General features: G+C 55.1%; 1 protein-coding gene across 1 annotated transcript in view; it reads left to right on the forward strand.

The window, feature by feature from the left end:
* The first annotated feature begins 12,126 nt into the window (after positions 1-12,126).
* TBX15 (T-box transcription factor 15) overlaps positions 12,127-19,183 on the forward strand; it is a 95,042-nt gene continuing 87,985 nt past the window's right edge. The window contains exon 1 of the mRNA XM_061454192.1: positions 12,127-13,138. Within this exon, the coding sequence (XP_061310176.1) occupies positions 12,937-13,138 (202 nt within the window). The 5' untranslated portion in view covers positions 12,127-12,936. The remainder of the gene's footprint in view (positions 13,139-19,183) is intronic.

Genomic DNA, 19,183 nt, shown 5'->3' on the forward strand with positions numbered 1-19,183 from the left:
AAAGGCAACCTAGGTCAAACCAGTGAGTAATCAAGTATATGTCCAATCCTGTACGAGTTTGTTTCCCCCCCAAGCCGTCCCGAATTCGTTCTTATTTGAGTAGTGAGACAAAGAAAGACCCGTCTCCTTCCTGAACAGCTAAAGCCCTCAACCCAAAACCCAGTCACAGCAGGAAACATTCAGAAGGCGTCTTTGAAAGAAATGTATTTATATTTATACACACGAACACAGACCCGTAAAAAGCTGCCGAGCCGCGCCAGCGTGTAAACGAGGTGTCAACCTCTCTATTGTGTGAGAAAGAAATAACATTCGTCTTCTGGTAGGCGCATTTGAAATAGGTTACCGGTTTATCGTTGGTTTGTTGCTTTGGATATTTTTTTTCTCCAGAAATAAACGTGAGCTGATTTCTGAAATAGCCGTGTGTGCCCCTCAACACCCCTCACCCCCCCACCCCGGCATTTCTCCTTCTCTGTGATGCAGCAAAGGGGAGATGATCGATTTCGAGATCTCGGGTCACGGCTAGAGGACGGGAAGTTAATGCCGCCACCCCAGCTCTGTTTCTAGACAGAGTTTGGGAAATCCCAACAGGCTGACGGAAAGGTGCTCTCTGAAAGGACGAGCCCGCACGGCGTTTAGCCGTGAAGCCGTGGAAGAGGGAAGCTCTGCAGCTGCGGAGATCCAGACCCCGAAACATTTGCTCCGTAGCTCTTTACGATGACTATTTGTACCGAGCGAGGGACAAGCTGTTATTGAAGCTTTGCTCGTGTTCACGGCCGGGACCCGTTGGGGACTGCGCTGTAAAGCCATGAGCAGCGCCGGGACCCCGTGGGGAGCAGCGTCTCCACGCTTCGTGGCGTGCAACAGAAGTGTCTTCTCCCCAGCCAGGCTCCGGGGCTTGTGCGCCGTGTTGGACTCGTGGGACGGGCTGGGTATTTGCCGAGTTGGCTCCCAAAGCAGAGGTTAGAACGAAAAGGCGGCCTTTGAAATATCTGAGACGTGCCGCGCAAACCTGGAAACCAAGTCGCCGGGGATCGGTCGTGAAACCTAGAGGGGATGAGGAGTCTGGAAATGTTTGAGGCAGCAAAGAGGATTAATCGCATAACAACGCCTAGACGGCGGCAGCCCGAGCCGTGGGTTTAGGAATCAAAACTGGGGGGGGAAACCCCAATGCCAAAAACGGAGAAGACTGGGCTACAGTAACCGCGGGTCACGGCAAACCCGCACAGCGCAGGCAGGCCCGCCGGTGTCGGGGCGGAGGGAGGAAGGTGTGACCCAGGCGTGGGGCCCTCGCTGGGGCCCCCGGGCCGGCAGGGGAGGTGACGGGCGAGGCCACGGCCACGAAGCGGGGCTGAGGGTCACGCAGCTCCATCGCCCGTGCGAGAAGCGCTGGGAAGGGAAAGGGTCGCCTTGGGGGCAGACCTGCAGCTAAAGGCCCAGAGCCTCTGCAGGGCTGTGAGCTGCTTGTTCGCTCCTAGTGACCCAGCTGGGCCTTTTTCTGTACTGGAGCGAAGGCTAGGGGCTGCTCTTGTTCGCTAAGCGCTGCTATTTCTCCTCCGCTGCTCTCTGGTGATTCTCGCTCTCTGCTTTCATACCCTTGACCATTGACTTTAAAAACTTCGCGGAGGTTTTCTGTTCTCCTCACACTGAGGAGTCGTGATCAGCTTTTTGCCTCCCGCAGGAAACCGCCCAGCTCTTGGGGGTTTCTTCTCTTCTGCTCCAAGTTCAAAGGCACGGTCCTGAAGTCGTTAAGGGGGCAAAAGGGACAAGTGCGGGGGGGCACGGGGTCAGGAGTGCAAGGCGAAGCCATCAGAGCCTCCGCCTCTGCGGGATCGCCCTTTTCGGCCTCTTCGTGTCCCTGCGGGCATTGCCCCGTCCTTAGGATTCAGGAACTTGAGGGGCATGACGGGAGGGAAATGGCACGGTATTTATCTGATGAAGAGGTGGCACTGAGGACCACCGAGCTCCCGAAGCGGTGACCCTGTCAGGGACCGGGTCTCGAGGAGAGAGCGGTTTCCCCACCCACTCTCTTCTCCCTTCTTGGGATGGATCCTAAGGATCGCGAGGAAGGCATATCCCCCCCCAATAAACGGAACAAACATTTCTCTGCCGCTCCCGGGACCTGTCTCTCTCTGTCCCCTGCATCCCCTGTCAGCCCGAAGGCGTTTGCTGGTGAAATCTTTGCTCGCCGCCGCCCTAAAGCTCCTTCAATACAAGTTATTGGGTTACACTCGGCTGCTGTGTTATAAGGGGCATGTGCTGGGTTGTTAGAAGCCTCTATAAAAGAATAAAGACTTAATGGCAGCCCGAGCCTGAAACTCGTTTCCCTACACGTTATAACACAGTCCGCAGACGCCGTTTAGTAGCGACAGCATTAGGGCCAGTAGAAAGATAAGTCTCGTATTATTTCTATTTGATCGAAAGAAGAAAGCCGTGTAAGGTGTTTCCTGTCTACTCGAGAGTTTGTGCGGGTCTTTAAGCAGGTTATTTCTTTGGAAAACAGCCACGGAGCCCATTGTCCTTATCTGATGCTTGAAAGATTGGGGAGGAGAGGAAGGAGAAAAATCATTGTTAAAAACCACTTTGAAGTTGCGCAACTGTTGCTGCTCCAATTTTTTTCTCCAGTTTCCAGATGCACCAGAAATCGTTACTTTGATCTCATAAAGCAGCAATTTTTTTTTTTTTTTCCTTTTTTTAAGTACTGGTTGAGTAACTCGGAACGTAATGGCAAACACGCCGGGAACTGGGTCACCGGGCAGCCCGGAGAAACCAGCGCCGGCAGCGCAGGCATGAGGCGACGGGGAAGGACGGGGCTTTCTCGCCAAACGGGCCGGCTTGCCGGAACATCTGCAAGGGGCTAATTTTACGTCCCTGCTCCTTTACAAGCGAAAAGCCTCTGCCAGTGCACAGAGCGCGCTGGGGACCTTTCCTGGCGGAGGGGAGCAATGCCACGGAGAGGCGTGCACACACATGGACGGGTTGCGGGGGGGCGAGGGGCTGTTACAAACGCGGCTGGGGACATAGAAAGGGCCGGGACCTGGAGTAGCAGAGGGTCCCGACCTTCGTCAGAGCAGCCGGGAGATGTGGGAGAGTACTCTGCTTTCGCTGGTGAGCGATCAACCCTCTTTGAGCCCTCCTGAAAAACGAGAGCCCCAGACAAAACCCCTCTTGCAAAGCTGCCTGCGCAGGGATGCGTGGGGCGGCGTTACCAAAGCCAACCCGACCCGGAGCCTGAGCCGCTGGGGTGGGAGAAGCTCTCTCCTGTCTGATCCCTCCTGCCCGGAGGCAACTGAACCGGCATCCCGGCCCCTACGGTCACGGCCACGGCCGCCGCCGGGCCTTCTGGGACCGCAGAGTGCGGGGACGGGAGCAGCAGGCTGCCAGCTACCCTCCGCTCGGAGGGCCCGGGGGGTTTCTCGGGCTGCCCCTTCCCTGACCGAGTCACAGCCACCTGCCGAAGGGCTTGACTCTGGGAGACATTCGCCCATGCGGAGGTCGGAGTCAAAAGCAAAGGAAGAGAGGGGCGGATTCGAGAGAAAAGGACCCCATCAATCTCCCATGAAAAATAAACAAACAGCGCAGTTTGTCCAGCGTGGGTTGTGTTGAACCCGGCTTTGAACGCGGGTCATTTTCTTACTAAGCAATCGCTGCTGCTGCATGGCTTTTCCATCCCTAAAATAGACCGTCGGGTCAGCCCGCTCTGCCTATATCCCAGCGTGAAGGGGATCCCGTCGTGCCACCCTGGGGATGTTTCCAGGGCCTGTCCCTCCCGGGTGTCGGATCTGGAGGGATGCCCGGCCCTGACCCTGCTTCTGCCGTGCTTGGATGCGGAGGATGCGCACTGCTGTCTGCGCGGGCAGAGACAAACCCGTCTGTGGACAGGATTTCGGTGTGGGGCCGCCTGGACCCATGCGAGCCATTGGCACCACGAAGACCTGGCTCCTGTCGCTGACGAAAGCTCCCAGGCAGCGCAGGGCAGACACCTCCCCGCAGCACGGGCTGACGCAGGGCCGCCTCTCACCGCAGCGTCGGGAGCTACGGGCGGGGAAATCTGTGGTCTCCAGGGGAGGGGGCAAATCGGTGCCGCTGAAAGAGGCCTTCCCCTGCGAAATGGGACCGCAGTGACCCGCGGGTGAAGCGGCGGGTCTGCCGCGACCGTTCCTAACCCGTGTTTTTAAAAGGGGAGAAATGGCGGGGAGAGGGGGAAGAAAGAGAGACAGAAATGGGATGCTGACATTGGGGAGTCGCAGGGAGACATCAACAATTGGTGCCTATAGACCACACCAAAGGACTGCAGAGAAACAATAATATGCCTTGAAATACTTCTTAATGCAATGTTTGCATTGGGCAAGTCCACAAATGACGCCGAATTTGCCATCACAGGGGAAAGAAAGCAGCAGATGAGGAGGTTTAGCCAACATTCCTCTGAAACCCGGCTTTAGAGTGAAAAGAGAGGAAGGGAGAGGAAGAGATTTTTATAATCTTGAAGGGCAAGAGGAGAAACCACATAAGCGCAGAGCCAGCAAATGCGGCAGGGCAGGATTATCGAGGCACAGGGGGATTTTAACAAACGGACGGATCTGCAACGAGATATCTGTGAAGAAGAAAACTTCCAGTCAGGATTGCTACGGGGGCATTTTTGACTCAGGCTATTGCTCGGCCTTGCTATTTTAAAAGAGGCCACACTTGTCCCTTTTGTGCATTGCCCCCCCCCCCCCCCCCGAAAGAAGGGATGGGATTTGAAGGCACCCCCAGCCTGAGGCTCGTCCCGGTCTCCGCACCAACGGGGAAGGAGGGAAATGGGGGCAAATATGTGTTTGCTGGCGAGGGGAAAGCCTCCAGGTTCCGGTCAGCCTCTGCCAAACAAGCAGTCACACTCAGATGAGCGCTTAATTGCCATTGTGTTTTTGTTTTCCAGAGGCAGTGCCCCTATTCCCCGAGCGCGGCTGCAGTGTGGCACACGCTGGCTCTGTCTGGTTGTTGTAGCGGCCGAGCTCGTCACGCTGGGGACGTCCCGCCTGACCGAAACCCCAGGTCAGGAAGAGAACCAGCTGAGCCCTTCAGGCACGGAGGAACCGCTGGATGCCGGCGGCTGAGCATCCCCTGCACGGGCGGCGGGCCTGAGCCCTGCAGCGGGTCTCACTCCTTCCCTCGTCCTTTCCCTCCTCCCTCGCTGGCTGCGCACCCTGAGGAGACGAAGCCGCCACTGCTTTTCCCAAAGCCAGAGGCGGTTGTTTCACACGAAACTTCCCGGTCGCTGCGCCCATCCCGGGCAGCCTCGGGAAGCGCTATCGAGCTGCCAAGCCAGTGCCCGGCCTCACGGCCCCAGCCCCGAAAGCGCTGGGGAGTGGGCTCTCTGCTCCCCGGGGGTGGGCTCTGGGCTCGGCCCTCGGGCTCCTCCTCCGGGAATGCCGCAAGCCACTCGCTTGACCCTGGGTGACTCCGTGTCCGTCCCCCCGCCTCGGCAGGGAGGCTCAGGGGGAGGGCACGGGGGCAGAGAGAGGCTTTGCAGCGGGGGGAGCACCGCACACGCTGCGGAGTAGAGGGATCGTGTGGCCACGTCTCCTCCGGGGCACGAAGGGAGGAGATAAATTCACTTCTAGTACCAATATCGTGACAGAAAGTGACCCCGACAGGAAACCGGCCAGCACCGAGAAGGGAGCGGGGGGGGGAATCTTTGCAGATTTCCGCGCCTTTGCTGGGAATGACCGGGATGGGCTGTACGGAGACTACAGGGCTGCGCCGAGGGAGATATAAAAGTTCGGCTGAATCAGGGGGTGTCACAGGATGGCATCGCCCCTTGTGACACGCATCCGTTCGCTTCCAAGGTTTCTATCTTCCAGTCGGGAAAAAGCCGTGAGAGGTGGGCAGGGCTCACGGCAAACGAGAAACCAGGAGCAAATCCTCCCGCGACAGCCTAAAATTTCGACCTGGGATAGCTCAGTCCCCGGCAGCTTTTTCGTTACTAGAAACTAATAAAAACAGTATTAGAAACTAATAAAAGCTAGCGTAATACTAAATCTGGGTAAAATCCGGCCGCGGAGCAAAAGCCAGTAAGGTCTGCAGGGCGGAAAGGGAGCCCGGGCCGGAGCCCGGTGGATCGTGGCCGGTTTGTGGGGACCGGAGCCAAGTTCTGGCACTCCCGCTTTACACCGCAGCCGAGTTTCATGTGAGGAGAAATAAGTCGAATTGGAAGTTCCGGGGGCTGTACATTGCCGGGCCTGGCGGGGTAAATCCCGGTTGGCAATAGCGGGGTAAGCACATCCCAGAGCCACCGCTCTTTTGAATAGTCCCATTAAAGTCTGGTGCGTTTTAGGGTCGGCCCTAACCGGGATTGTTTACAGTATAACACATCATGTATGAGGTAGGAGAGCGCACAGACCTCTCTTGGTTCAAAGAGCTGTGCCTTGAAGGGGGGGGGGGGGGAAATCCCCTTATATTTATTTGACTGAACACACATTGAAATGTTCTGTGCAGCTCGGCTTTCTTCCCTGAAAAAGGGGACTTGGGATTCCGTTTCGGTAACAAGGGGCCGGTTGTCGGCCTGCAGCGCCCCATACGAGAACCATTGTGTGAGAGACCTGCAGCGTTTTCTGGGGGACGCCGCTTTTTCGCCTGTGCGAGGTGTGGGGACAAGGAGGGGGAATTAGGGGGGAACCGTGGCTGCCAGGTGGGTCTGGCCTGCACCGGAGGAGGTGGCAGCTCCCAGCCCGGCAACTCCGGCAGCAATGTACCGTGGGCCCCCCCTGAGAGGGGGAAGCCCCACATCTCCCCCCCTCGTCACATTCAATCCTGAGGGTTTGGGAGTCAACAGTTACATTGGGGCTGAGGTGGAGATCAACCAAAAACTCCCCCTAAACTACAAAACCTCAAACATCTTCAATCTACCCCAAGTTATAACAGCGGCAATAATCTGAAGTACCTCTTCAACGCGCCGCAGTGTAAATGCTGTTCGTTATCGGTGTGGAACTGATTTTTCTTTCCCGGCGGAAAATTAACGCCCGGCTGAGAACAGCCACCTTTCAGACTGAAATCTCCCGGCCAGGACTCTGCCCGAATCGCTGCCTGGCCCTGGCCCGGCTTTCCCGGTGCTTTTCGCGTCCCTCCTGCCGCGCCGTGGGGCGCTGGAGAAGGCAGCCGCGGCCTGACCCGGACTCGAAGCAGCAGCGGTGCTGAGGCCAAGCGCAGCGTAGCTAAGCCCCTCGGGCCCCGGGAGGTGCTTGTCGCCTGGTGGGCAACATTCCCGATGCGCCCTGGCTCAGAGAATCTGGGCAAAGCTCTTGTCCTGGAGATTGCTAGATAAGAGCCCGGCTTCTGGCTTCTCCCCGCTCTTTCCAAGGTCCCCTAACCCCCTGAATGTCCTCCGAAATCCCGTAAGGATGGTTTATGTCTTGGGGAAAAAAAAATATAAACCCAACAAACCAAACTAGATCAAAGCAACCCCAAAGCACACCAGACACAAGAACCGCTTCTCAATTCCTTCTCTCTGTCCAGCATCACACTCCGAGCTCACCTGCAAACGGGGCCAGAGACAGGGAAAATGAGGGCCCGAGGAAACCCCAGCGAATGCAGACGGGGCCAGGGGTGAGCGCAGGGGGCAGCGGAGCCCAGGGAGAGTCCCCCCTTCCCTTTGGCACCAGCGACCTCGTCCGGCTTTGCCACCTCTTCTCGGGGGGCAGGAGGGGACACACGGCTGTCAGGAAGGTAACGTGACCAGTAGCAAGCTGTGCACAGGCTGCCATGGCTGATTTAGACACTTACAGGTCTAAAGGAACAGAGCAGAGACCAGCCTCGTCCTCCTGGCCCTCACCACCCGAGAGCTGCAGCCGTGCGGTTTCACTGCCCTGGGGACACCTCAGCGCAGGGCGAGGACAACATCTGCGGAGGAAGGGTTCTCCAGGAGGAGGAAGAGGGGAAGCAAATACAGTATAGAAATGCGGCAGGAGTGGGGCCCGGGGTGCCCGTGGGTATGCAGCGGGGTGTCCCGGGACACTCCTGGGTACGAACGGGGCGTCCCGAGGTGCTGAAGGGTATGAGGAGGGTGTCCCTGTGTGCCTGTGGGTACTAAGCAGGGTGTCCCGAGGTGTGCGAGGGGATGAAGGGGGGTGTCCGGGAGGGCGCGCCCTCAGGCTGTGCCCGGGGACTGCAAGGCACAGGGAGCCGGGAGCAGAGCAAACGCGCCCGTGTGTATCAGTGAGGTTCATGCAAGCAGCGAAAGCTGAAAGCTGAGGAAGATCTGCGAGCCTGCTGACAGCCGGGCGAGGTGGGCTTGTAGGCGGCAAACGAAGAAAAGAGCCCCGCTTATCGTTCCGGGTTGTTCTGAAGTTTGGCGCGGTAAATACAAAATGCATGGCTTTTAATCCTGCCTGTGGTGTTCCAAGTGAGTTAGCTGGGAAGGCAGAAGGGTCTCTAGCTGGGATTTTGGTCTTTGTTTGCCGGGGGAACCTGCTTTGTTTGAATTATTCATCATAATTGCTTATTTCCAAACAGCACCACGGGGAGGCTCCGAAATGCAGTCAGGTCTGATTAGTGCCTGCGAAAAAGCAACGCCCGGAGCTGGAGGAAGTTCAGGGACAATTTAAGTTCCCGATTCGTCTTCCCTCCCCCCCCCCCCCCCCAGGCTCCCATTCCCCCTCCCGGGAACACTGGGGCCGGGATGGGGCTGAGCAAGGGCATACGGGCCGGGGGACACTGGGCACTTTGTGGCCTTAAGCCCAGGAAACCTTGCCAGTGAGTTTCTGCTCTGCTTGGTCTCCTTCTGCCACCCCGAAAACAGGAGTGACAGAAATAATGTGCGAGCCTTGGTCCGCGGTGCCAAAACAAGAGGGAGAGAAGTCCTGGTAAAATGGAGGGAAAGTACTGGCTGGTTTTTATAGTCCAAGTGTGTAATCGGATTTTTTCCCCCCTCTCCTGATAGAAAGCAGATAAATTTAGGAAGGGAGAGCTAAGAGAATAATTACAGGGTGAAGGTAGTTAAATTTTATTTTGAGTCCCAAAGGCAAAACCTGACATTTTATTGCAAACATCTGGAAAGCTTAAGAGACTGGCATGGTGTTTGTTTAAACACTAATAGAGATTTTTATTCTGTAAAACACAAACAAAGGCCATTTAAAAACACTTGAGACTGTAAATATTTTGCGGTGGTTCAATTCTCAAAGCCTGAGAAAACCGGGGAAAGGGAGGGGGACGGGGGACGACGAATCGAGGGCATAATAGGGGTGTAATTATGAATTACTTAATAATACGCAACAATACCGTTTGTGCAGACCATAAAAATAAATTGCAGGCGTATTTTTTTTCCCCGCAATCACAATAACTGACCCCGCGCAGCTCGGGACCGTCACCTCTATCTAGTTGCCAAGCGGAGACCGGGCTTCGCTTGAAACTCGCCCCTTAAACTCACCAGCCTCGAAATCCTCTGGTCCGTTTTAAAAGCAAATCGACGTTGCATTAAAGTCCAGTAAATCACGCGCTCGCGTTATCGGGCAGCCTTCAGCCCCCACCCCCTGACTAGTTTTAACGTTGTTTTCAATTAGGAACTTACAAAAATAATAATAAAAAATATATTAAAGAGTAAATTCCTGGGCTAGGTCTGGCTAAAGGACCCTCGGTAACGTTTTCCTTGCGGTGGAGCAGTTTGGAACTGGCTGGGCTCAGCCCCTGCAAGCAGCACATCTGGACAGCACTCGAGCCCCGCAGCCGGCTCCCCTTATTTCCCTTTTTCCCCTAAAAATTTTTCCATATCTAAACAAATATTTTCAGGCTCGCTCTACAACAACTGGAAAGCGGGAGTGAATGATTTCTTTATAAACCCCGGGGCCTGGCCCTGCGACCCTTGCTCCTGCCACTTTATTCCAGGGAGCAGTTTCCTGGATTTAATGGGAGCAACCCTTGTGAGTGAGGGTCTGGAATAAAGACCAGGCAAAGGGACGCATTCATCTCTGGAGGCTGGGGGCCAGAATGGGATTTAAATCCAGATTAAGTCCAGGTCGGCTTCAGATTTAGGCCGTTTGCCGCACGGAGCGGTACCCGGTCCCTATCACCTCTCCGACTGGGAAGAGCCCCTGGAACCGACCGGCTGCCGGCGACGCAGCGCGGCTGCATTTTGCTCAGCGAGATGCTGGTGCAAAGGCTAGATGGAGCCCCCCATCCCGCGGCTTGAGGAGTACGGGTTTCTCCGGGAGAGCGCTCTCAGCCCAGGGGGCAGAGATCCCTGTGAGGGGCCAGAGTGGCCTCCCTCCCCACATCCCCATCCCTCCCCTCTTCGCCTGGCACATCCCCGTGTGGCGGGGCCGCAAGGCCGCTGCGCGGGTTGCCCTTTCCCTCCGCTCGGACTGAGGAGCAGCAATGCCTTTGTGTTTATCGCCTTTGCACTGCCCGGCGCGGACGGGCAGAGGGAGTACGAGCTGCCCTAATTCTCCCGAGCATCAGGGCAGTGGCAGGGAGGCGGAAGAGGAGCGGCCGGCGGCGGCTGTGGCTCCCCGCGGTCCCGGACCCCGCTGCCGGCCCCGCGGGGAGCTGCTCTCCCGTCCCTGCTACCCGGGGTCTGACAATTAGGGGCCGTGTTGGCACAGGAACTCCCGCTTGCTGCCGTGGAGGCTGCCCGGGCTCCCCTGCTAGGGCTCTGACACGGCTCGCAGACCCCGAGCAGCAGTGCGGAGAGCCCCTAGGTAAGAGACCCGAAAAGGGTTTGGGGGACGGGGGGGTGCTGCTTAAAACTGTCTACCCGTAAAACCACGCCTAACGTGCTGGAAAACGTATTTCTGAGGTCTTACACCAGCCCCCAAATTTCGGTTAAATCGCCCTGCCTTTCCAACACCGTTTCCTCTCGCTAAAACGCTATAAATAATCCTCTGTTTTCCTGGGCTCTCTTTCTAAAATCTCCTCCAGCTTCTTCAAAAGCCTTCCTTGCTGCCTGTCTTCCAGAGGAGGCTTTCGGAAACAGGGAAACGGAATTTGTTTGTTTGTTTGTGAGACATCCCTTTGCCGGGGCAAGGACACACAGCATGGGCACCGGCTGGAAAAGCTTGTGCACGCTATGGGTCCCCGCTCCTCCGTCAGTCCCGCCGCCGGCTCCCACCTCTGCCACTCGCTTCCTCCGGCTGCTGACGGGAGGGGACAAGGACACACACACGACACCACGTGTGGCAGCGCCGCTGTGCCCGGCTCTGAGCCCTCGGCGTGTGACCTGTCAAAGGCAATGAACAAGAGGGGAGGGGAAAGGATCAGCGGGGAGGGGGTGTAGAGCGGATGACGGGGACGCACAAAACCTGTTTCTCGGCCTAGATAGCAGGGCTTAGCCTTCCTGGGATCTCCCGAAGAAGCGGCTTCTTTCTCGCTTTTCATCCCAAATCCCCGTCCGTGCGTCTGCAACACCGGCGGACTGCTGCCACCCGGGTGAGAGCCAGTGCTTTAGGCCGGGAATAGCGGGCTGAAGGGCTCCGCCTGGCCAGGCAGATGTGGGCACGGTAGGGATCACTCCGGGAGCTAAAAGAAGTATTTGTGTTCCATCCCCTGCCCCCTTCACTTATTTTCAGCCCCGTTGAAAAAAACTCTCGCCTAAGAAAACCGTCGATCTCCCTTGCGCTGTTGGAAGCAGCTCTGCGCCTTCGGGGAGCATCGGAGAAACACCAGCCCAAAATAATCCCTTCCTGACATTCGGTGTGTATCCTCGCCCGCTTTTCCACCGTGGCTCGATTTATAGTAACTCTCTCCCTTACTTTATAATTATTTATCGTTTATTTTGAACCTGTACTCGATCCTCTGGATCAGATTACCCCCGTCGGCTTTCCCTGCCGTATTTTCCCTGGACGGTGTTTCGTTTGACTTCACCTATTTTTCCGCGGTCCCATCAGCTACTGAAAACACGCGATGCTTCCTTCCTTCACCTTCTCAGACTCGGCCCTTGTTCCTTTTTCTTGCGACCCCCCCCCCCCCCCCCCCAAGGAATGTGGGAGCTGCTGCACACCGTCCTTAGAAGGGAGGGTTTCGGGGTAAGGGAAAAAAATAATATACATGTATTTATAAAAAATAACCCTCCCTTCCCAAAGAGAAGGCGCTGTCACTGCCGGGGGAGGGGGGGGAGGGAGGGATCTGTTCCATCTGCCCCGCTGCCCCACGCAGCCTGCATCGCTTTGAAGTGCATTCCCCCCCCCCCCAACACGTTGTTGCTGTGGGGCCAAACACCGACGCCGCCGGCAAGCTCAAGGAATACATGACATGAGTGACGTTTGAAAACCAGCCCCTGACCCGCACCCCCCGCGTGGTAAAGCCCCTCGGGGATATTTTGCCTGGGGATTAGTTGCCGGCAGCCCCTGGGTGCGGGGAGTGAAGTGCGGGAGTTGTTACCTCTCTGCATTTAGAGCTATGGCTTTCCTACTGGCTCCCCGATCTTCAAACAGTTAATTCTCCCGGCCGGTGCTCCAGGACTCAGATGGCCAAAATTCCTCTCCCTTAAGCCCGAGTCTCCCTCCCCTCCCCATTGGGTCGCAGCTTTTGGGTCTCTCCCGATCGTTGTTTCCTATTGGCCGCGGAGAGGGTTTTTTTTTCCTCTCTCTTTTTTTTCCCCTTGACAGGCGCACGCAGGCTGCCCGGCTCCTGCAGGAAAAAAAAAAATAAAAAAAAAAAATCCCAGAAGTTTGGATCAATCAGAGAGAGACAGAAGGAAAGGGGAGAAGGAGGGAAAAAAATAATCCAGGCTGCAGCCCCTCTGAGCAAGTGCTGGGGACCTGCGCTGAGCACACCCTCCCGGCTCCGCCGACGGAGTATCGCAGCCTCATGTAGTGCCTTCAGGAGTCTACTGAGGGCTGGTTCTTCTAGGGGTGCAGCTGGGGACGGGTGGGGGGAGACAGAGGCGAGAGGCTCTACGTCTGGTCCCCGAGCCCTGCGCTCCCAGCCACTGGTCGCTCGTCCGCCCAAGGGTCCGGGCTGGGGGATAAGATGAGTGAGAGGCGAAGATCGGCGGTGGCCCTCAGCTCCCGAGCGCACGCTTTCTCGGTGGAAGCTTTGATCGGGACAAATAAAAAGAGGAAACTGCGAGACTGGGAGGACAAGGGGCTGGATTTGTCCATGGAAAGCCTCAGCCCAAGTGGTCAGCTAGGGGACAATGAAGATCCGACTCAGTGCCTGGACCTCAACCCCGGTTAGTGCAACAACTTTCTCTTCGGAACCCCCCTGCCCCAGCCCCGCTCGCCGCGAAGCCCTGCCGGGAGCTGCCTGCCGGGAGGGCGGCGCCGGGCAGGGGGGACAGCGAGTCCGGGGAAACATCCGGGGCTAGGGGCAGAAGGGAAGGGGAGGCGGATTTTGCGGGGATTCCTTAGATTTAGTTTTTTTCCCTTTTTCGGTTCACGAGAACTTTTTTCCTATTAATTCTACCCCACCCCCCTCGCCCCTCCATAACTTCATGATCTCCTGGGAGGGAGCGGCGTGTCCCCTTCGCTTCCTCCTTCTCCCTCTCTCCTCCCTCTCCGTGCCTGCCGATCGCGATTGTCCTTCCCGGGCGTCTCGGGACACGCGTTTTGTCTCCCTCCGGAGCTTCCCCGGAAGCCGTCTGCTTCGGGGCAAAAGAGTGGGGCACGACACTCACATGCCCCCGCGGGAGGGATCAACCCTCTCCTCTTCGGTGCGGCTTCCCGACACACCGGCCACCACCTCGAGTCTGCCCCGCCGAGACCGTGCCGCCCTAACCCGACGTTTCGGTGTGGGAGGCGGGCGCCCCACATCAGCCTCACTCCAAGGCGAGCACCGGCTCCAGCACACATACCCGCTCCCTGTGGCGAGCTCACACCCAAGACCTCCACGGGCCGGGAGGGGAGTCTCTGCCTATCATAGGGACACTGCCCCTGGCAGGGTAAAGGGCCTCAGGGGGAGCGGGTGCAGCGGGTGAGGGGAGCTCCGAGGCGTCCGGGTCTTGCCGGGAATCAGCGCGTAGGGAGCAGCGCCGGGCCCTGGCCCCTTGCTTGGCTGCGTCGTATTTGGAGAGAGAGAGCATGAGACGCCCCTCGTGGTATTCGCATGTTTAATTTTAAACGTTTTTCTGTTTATTCATTTTTATTTAAAGGGAGCCGGTCTCTTGGAGCCGTTATTTGGCTCAAGCGAAACCCCCGGGCCGCTCCTGTGTCCCCCGCAGGCCGCTTCTCTCCGGCCTAAAACGACGGTCCCGAAAAAGTAGTGACCCCGGAGGGTGAAAGAGCGCTGCCCTTCGCTCCCGCTCTGCCTCCCTCCCCGCTCTCCAGCGGGTTGGAATGGGACAGAGGGAGCGGCCCCGCTCTCACAATCACAGCATGCGGAGAAAGAGAAGTTTAGAACATTTCTCTTTACTTCTTTTTTTTTTTTCTTTCGTATTGGGAGGGGTGGGGAGCAAAGGTGAAGCCATTTCTGTGCGCGACCCAGACAGAGAAAGGGCAGAGATTTCCCCCACTCGCATCAAGTCCACTCCGCGACACTTGGAAGGGAAAACACCTTTTAAATACTTTACTTGATTTCTTTGTATTGCCGTGACGTTCCCCGCGCTATCAATGAGCATCAACTGCCCAAAGCGCAGTATAACCCCCCCAAAAAAACCTAAACAAAAGCAGCAAAAGAAAAATAAAATAATAATAATTAAAAAAAAAAAACACACACGAAAAAAAAGAAAGCACAAAAAAAGGCAGAAAGAATTCTATTTTGAGGTGTAAAAAAGAAATCTACTGAGTGTTTTTGAAGGGAGAGAAGGACTGGAAACTGTGGAGACCTCGCGCCGCTCCGCTCTCAAGTAGCCGAGTTTCAAATTTGCTTTTAAGAGCAGCAGCCGTTCCCGGTGCGGAGCCTAAGGAAAAGGAGGTAAAATCTGGTGCCTGGGACCTCCCTCTCAAAGGGCTTCAAGGAGAGGGGACAGGAGCGGTCAAAAGAGCCAGCACTAAAAATTACAGCTCGCGGCATCCGAGTCTTCCCTGTTCCAAATGATAAATACGCGAACGAAACGACCAAAAAAAAAAAGAATAATCCGTTTTCCAGTAACAGAAAATATATTTGCACCAGTCTTTTTTTAAGAACCGTCTCTCTTTAATTTTTAGCCACAGTAGGATATATATTTAATTTTCCCTCTTTACGAATTTGAAACAAAAAAATCCCAAAACTGGAAAACTCCCCCCTGCGCTAAACTGGAGAGCGGGAGAGGGTGGCTGCTAATGCCTGAAACCTTAGAAACAAACGTGATGTTTTTCATAAAGCAAAGGAAATCAAGAACAGTTCGAGAAATCATTTTTAGGAGGTTGATAGACTTTAAATAAAGTCCGCCACTGTAATTTGCGCAGTCACTTCATTAAAGCTAAATCCTCCGCGGTGTACCTTTGCTGCTGGGTGAAAATTGATTAGCGGCTCTATAATGGCCACCAAATTCCAGCTTTACAAGACCCAATTAAGAGAAAACTTTACACCTAAAGTATTTTGAACTTGCCAAATCTCCATCCATCTAGAAAAAAAAAAAGGAGTTTTTATAGCGTCCCAAAGGTTCAAAACTCCAAGTCGGTGCTCCCGAGGAAAGCGGGGTTGTTCCTTCTGCCGGAGGCATTACCCGTGCGGGTGTGCTTGCGGAGAGGCCCAAAGGTTACACTGGGCGCTGGGGAATTAGGTGCTGGTTTGCGTGTGATAACGGAAACCGCTTTAGCCCCATTTATCGACGTTTTCGCGTCGGAAATCGCTTTAGCCCCATTTACCGATGTTTTCGCGTAAACCCCCTCAATTTCAGCTCAGGAGGGTCTGAAGGGCTGGAAACCGCTCGTCGCTGGGAATTAAACGCCGGCAAGGGAACAGTAAGCTTCCGCTCTTCTCTTCGCGGCTCTTTCCCGTGTAGGATTTTCCTCTCTGTCCGCACCGCGAGTGACACTCGTCGGCCCATGGAGGGTTGCGGGGTATCTGTGAGGCGGCCCCTCTCCCCTCCGGTTTGGGGACTTCGCGCCCTCGATGCTGGGCATGTACAAAGCGCAGCCTTGGGGTGGGTGGGAGACAGCGGTCCCTCGTTCCCCCGTTTTGGCGAAATCCCTCACACCTAGCGTGCGGTTTTACAGCTTTGCCCAAACCTTTCGGTGACGATATTGGCGATTCCGAGTGCAAGAGAGATTCCCCCCCGCCGCCTCCGCGTCTTTCCGTTTGGGGCGAGGTGGGCAGGCTGGGGGTGCCGGGCCCGGGGCGGGGTAGCGTTGGGAAAGGTGAGAAAAGCGAGCGGATAAATCTCACAGGTTTGTAAAAAAACATCTCCCGAGCATCCAAGTTATTTATGTTTCAACCGTGAATCTTGTCGCCAGAGTTAATGTGCTGTTTTACGAGACTCATTTAAATGGGGGGGGGGGGAAGGAGAGGGGTGAAGGAGAGGGGTGAAGGAGGGGGAGAGAAATCAAGCCGGATTTCAATCGCATGCCGATTTTAATCACAGAGTTGTGGAAAGGAATTCGAGATTACAACGGTTCTGCTCCTCTTCCATTCCCGGTCCACTTGGGGCCGCGGCCGGGTTGAGGGCAGGGATCGCCTCGGGGCTCGCTGGAGCCTCCCTATGCTGCTGCCCGCCGCCGGGCCCGGCTGCCCCGTATCCTCTGCCAGCCCTCTGCTCTCCCGCCCCTGAGATACATACGAGAAGGAGGATGATGATAAGGAGGAGGAGGGTAGCTGGGCGCTGGCGACGGCGATCGCCTCTCCGTCCCCTTGGCAGGTTTGGTTTCAGAGGGCAGCAAAACAATGGGATCGGATGACTTCTGGGTATTTATAGATTAAACCTGAGCAGCGGAAAGGTCACGGGGGGCCCAAGCGCTGCCTCCCTTGATGTATATATTATTTATCATCGTTTACAGCGGCGGCTTTCGACGGCCCGTTCCTCTGCCGCTCCAGGGGTGCAGGGACAGAGCGGGGCAGAGCCGAGCAGAGCCCTTTCCCCGTCGAAAGTTTCAGACTTCTTTTTCTGCTACACTTCTCCCCCCGGAAGCGTTCCCCCCACACGGCTGCCCCCTTGGGCGGCGGGGGTCGGTACCCTGTGAGACGCGCTGCATGAGTGCTTCGTGGGCAGAGCAAAACAGTGCGGCTCAAAACGTGTGATTTCTCAGCTTTCGGACGGTCCCGTTCCTCTCAAAGAAACACGCCGGCGAATTTGTAAACGAATTTCGCCCGTGCAGTCTTCGTGTCGCACATCCCACCGGTATTTTTCATTGCATATATTAAAAACGCACGCATCCGTTAGAACAAGCAAACAAACCAACAAACAACACCCCCGAACCCCAACAAAAGCCACAACAGCAAAGCAATAAACAACAAACCAAAACAAAAGACAAGAAAACAAGACATGTTGAGAGGGTTTTGTTTTTGTCAAGCCGCGAAGACATTGCGTTGCGAATCGTTTTTTGTTCCGTATGTTTTTCTGAAGCTACATTAGCGAGCTGCTACGAGGCTTTGCAACGAGAAAAAACAGCACGGCACACGTTTTCAAACCTACATCGTGTTTATTACAGACGTTTATCTCTAAGGTTGAGATCCGATGGCTTGAGGAAGGGTAAAACCACCCCTTTTACCTCTGCGCGTTGTCGTGCCCAGCCCGGGAGGGTGCAGCAGTGCCCACCCCAACCCCGCTCCGCAGCGGGGTACCTGCTCCTCCTTCCCTCCCCTGTACCGCCGCAGGGGGAACGGGTTGTAAAAGAGGGAGAAACGGGATTGGTAATACGTGATTTTTGTTTGTTAATACCACTGCTTCTGAATGCTCATATTGGTGAAGACCCACTGTTTGAGCAGTGGCTGCTAAAGGCGTGAATAAGGAGTGACTTAATTTAGTTCCAGACATAGTTTCTCACTTCAGTTTTTATTTGAGTGCTCGGTGGATGAGACTAGGATTTCGAGAGCTGGCAGAAAACTTTTCCTCGTCTCTTTCCTGAGGTAGGGTGCACTGGTGTACACCGCCCTTTGCACGGTCCTAAGGATTTGCTGGTGAGCAGCGCTCCATAAGAAGGAGGTGTAAGGCAGACAGCATCAGCTTTGCCTGTAGCAGAAGTCCTTGGGAATGGGATTTGCTGATGCGATGTCTTTCTAACAAATGTGTGTGTGACTGGGATTGCATGAATTCATTCCACCTGTTGGATCATCAGTTTGTCTCCTAAAGAGGGGATGCCGAGCTCAGATCCATTGCTCCCTTGTGTATACGGTGGGAGGAAACGCGAAAATCTGACCCTCATAATGCCTCTGCTCCCCTTGTACTCTGGCCGCAGAGCTAACGCTCTTGCCCAACCCAGAGGAGGCAGATGGAGCTGTCCAGATGAGAGCCAGGAGAGCCCTGTGGGGGCTCGGGAAGGGGTTGCCTTAGTCAAGTTCATGCAACTCTGACCTTGGAGCCGGAGGAGACAGGGAGCGAGAAGGATTTGTCTCTGCGGTAATATGTGTCTTCCTGAATTGGCGAACTCCTGCTGCTGGGTTTGTGAAACTCTTCCTGCAGAGAGGTAAATTACTCACGCTGTATTAAGGGGGCAGGTAATAGAATAATAGAGACAAACCTTATAGAGCAGCAGAGTGCTCGAAAAATGGCAGCTTGTCAAACAACCTCTTCCTTTCTTTTATATATATTTTAAATCTGCAGAGTTTTTTACACAGGTTTATTCCATCTGCTGGGAAGGGCAAAGCTGCTATTTCAAAAGAGGTTTCTTGTCTTTGACAAGAACTTTGTGAGGATCCGCAAAGCTTCTGTTACAAGCAAAAGTCAAGCAATTCCTTACAAACCATCAATCACTTCTCCCTCCTCCCACTTGGGACTGAGCGCTTATATCAAATATCAGCCCAGCTAGCCTCTCCTCAGCAGAAGTGTCCTCCTTTATCTGTATCTGTCTCTAAGGAAAACTGATGCTTTTTTTTTCAGATGAAAAAGTTGAAAGATGTCTTCCAAGAGCTACATTCAGGAAAGAGCATTTGCATTGTTTTACAACACAGTGGGTGCCGCTTGAGTCATCTCTATTCACACAGATCACTGTTCCTATTTAATTAGTTGGATTCCTGTATGAGTCTTTGCTTACGGTATTACGTCTTCAAAGGCCAAGAGTAGTTTGTTTGTTTGTTTTTTTTTTAACTTGCCTTTTTTTTTCCTGCCTTCTGAACTCGATTAATACGCTTACATTAGTTTAAAAGATGCACTAAAATCAGTCTAAGAGCGCTCGAGAGATTTGACTATATTGACACCTGGCTC

This window comes from Pezoporus flaviventris, unplaced genomic scaffold (assembly GCF_033815535.1).
Source record: "Pezoporus flaviventris isolate CSIRO_AGI_PZ_B2104156 unplaced genomic scaffold, CSIRO_AGI_Pfla_v1 ptg000015l, whole genome shotgun sequence".
NCBI classification, from domain to species: domain Eukaryota; kingdom Metazoa; phylum Chordata; class Aves; order Psittaciformes; family Psittacidae; genus Pezoporus; species Pezoporus flaviventris.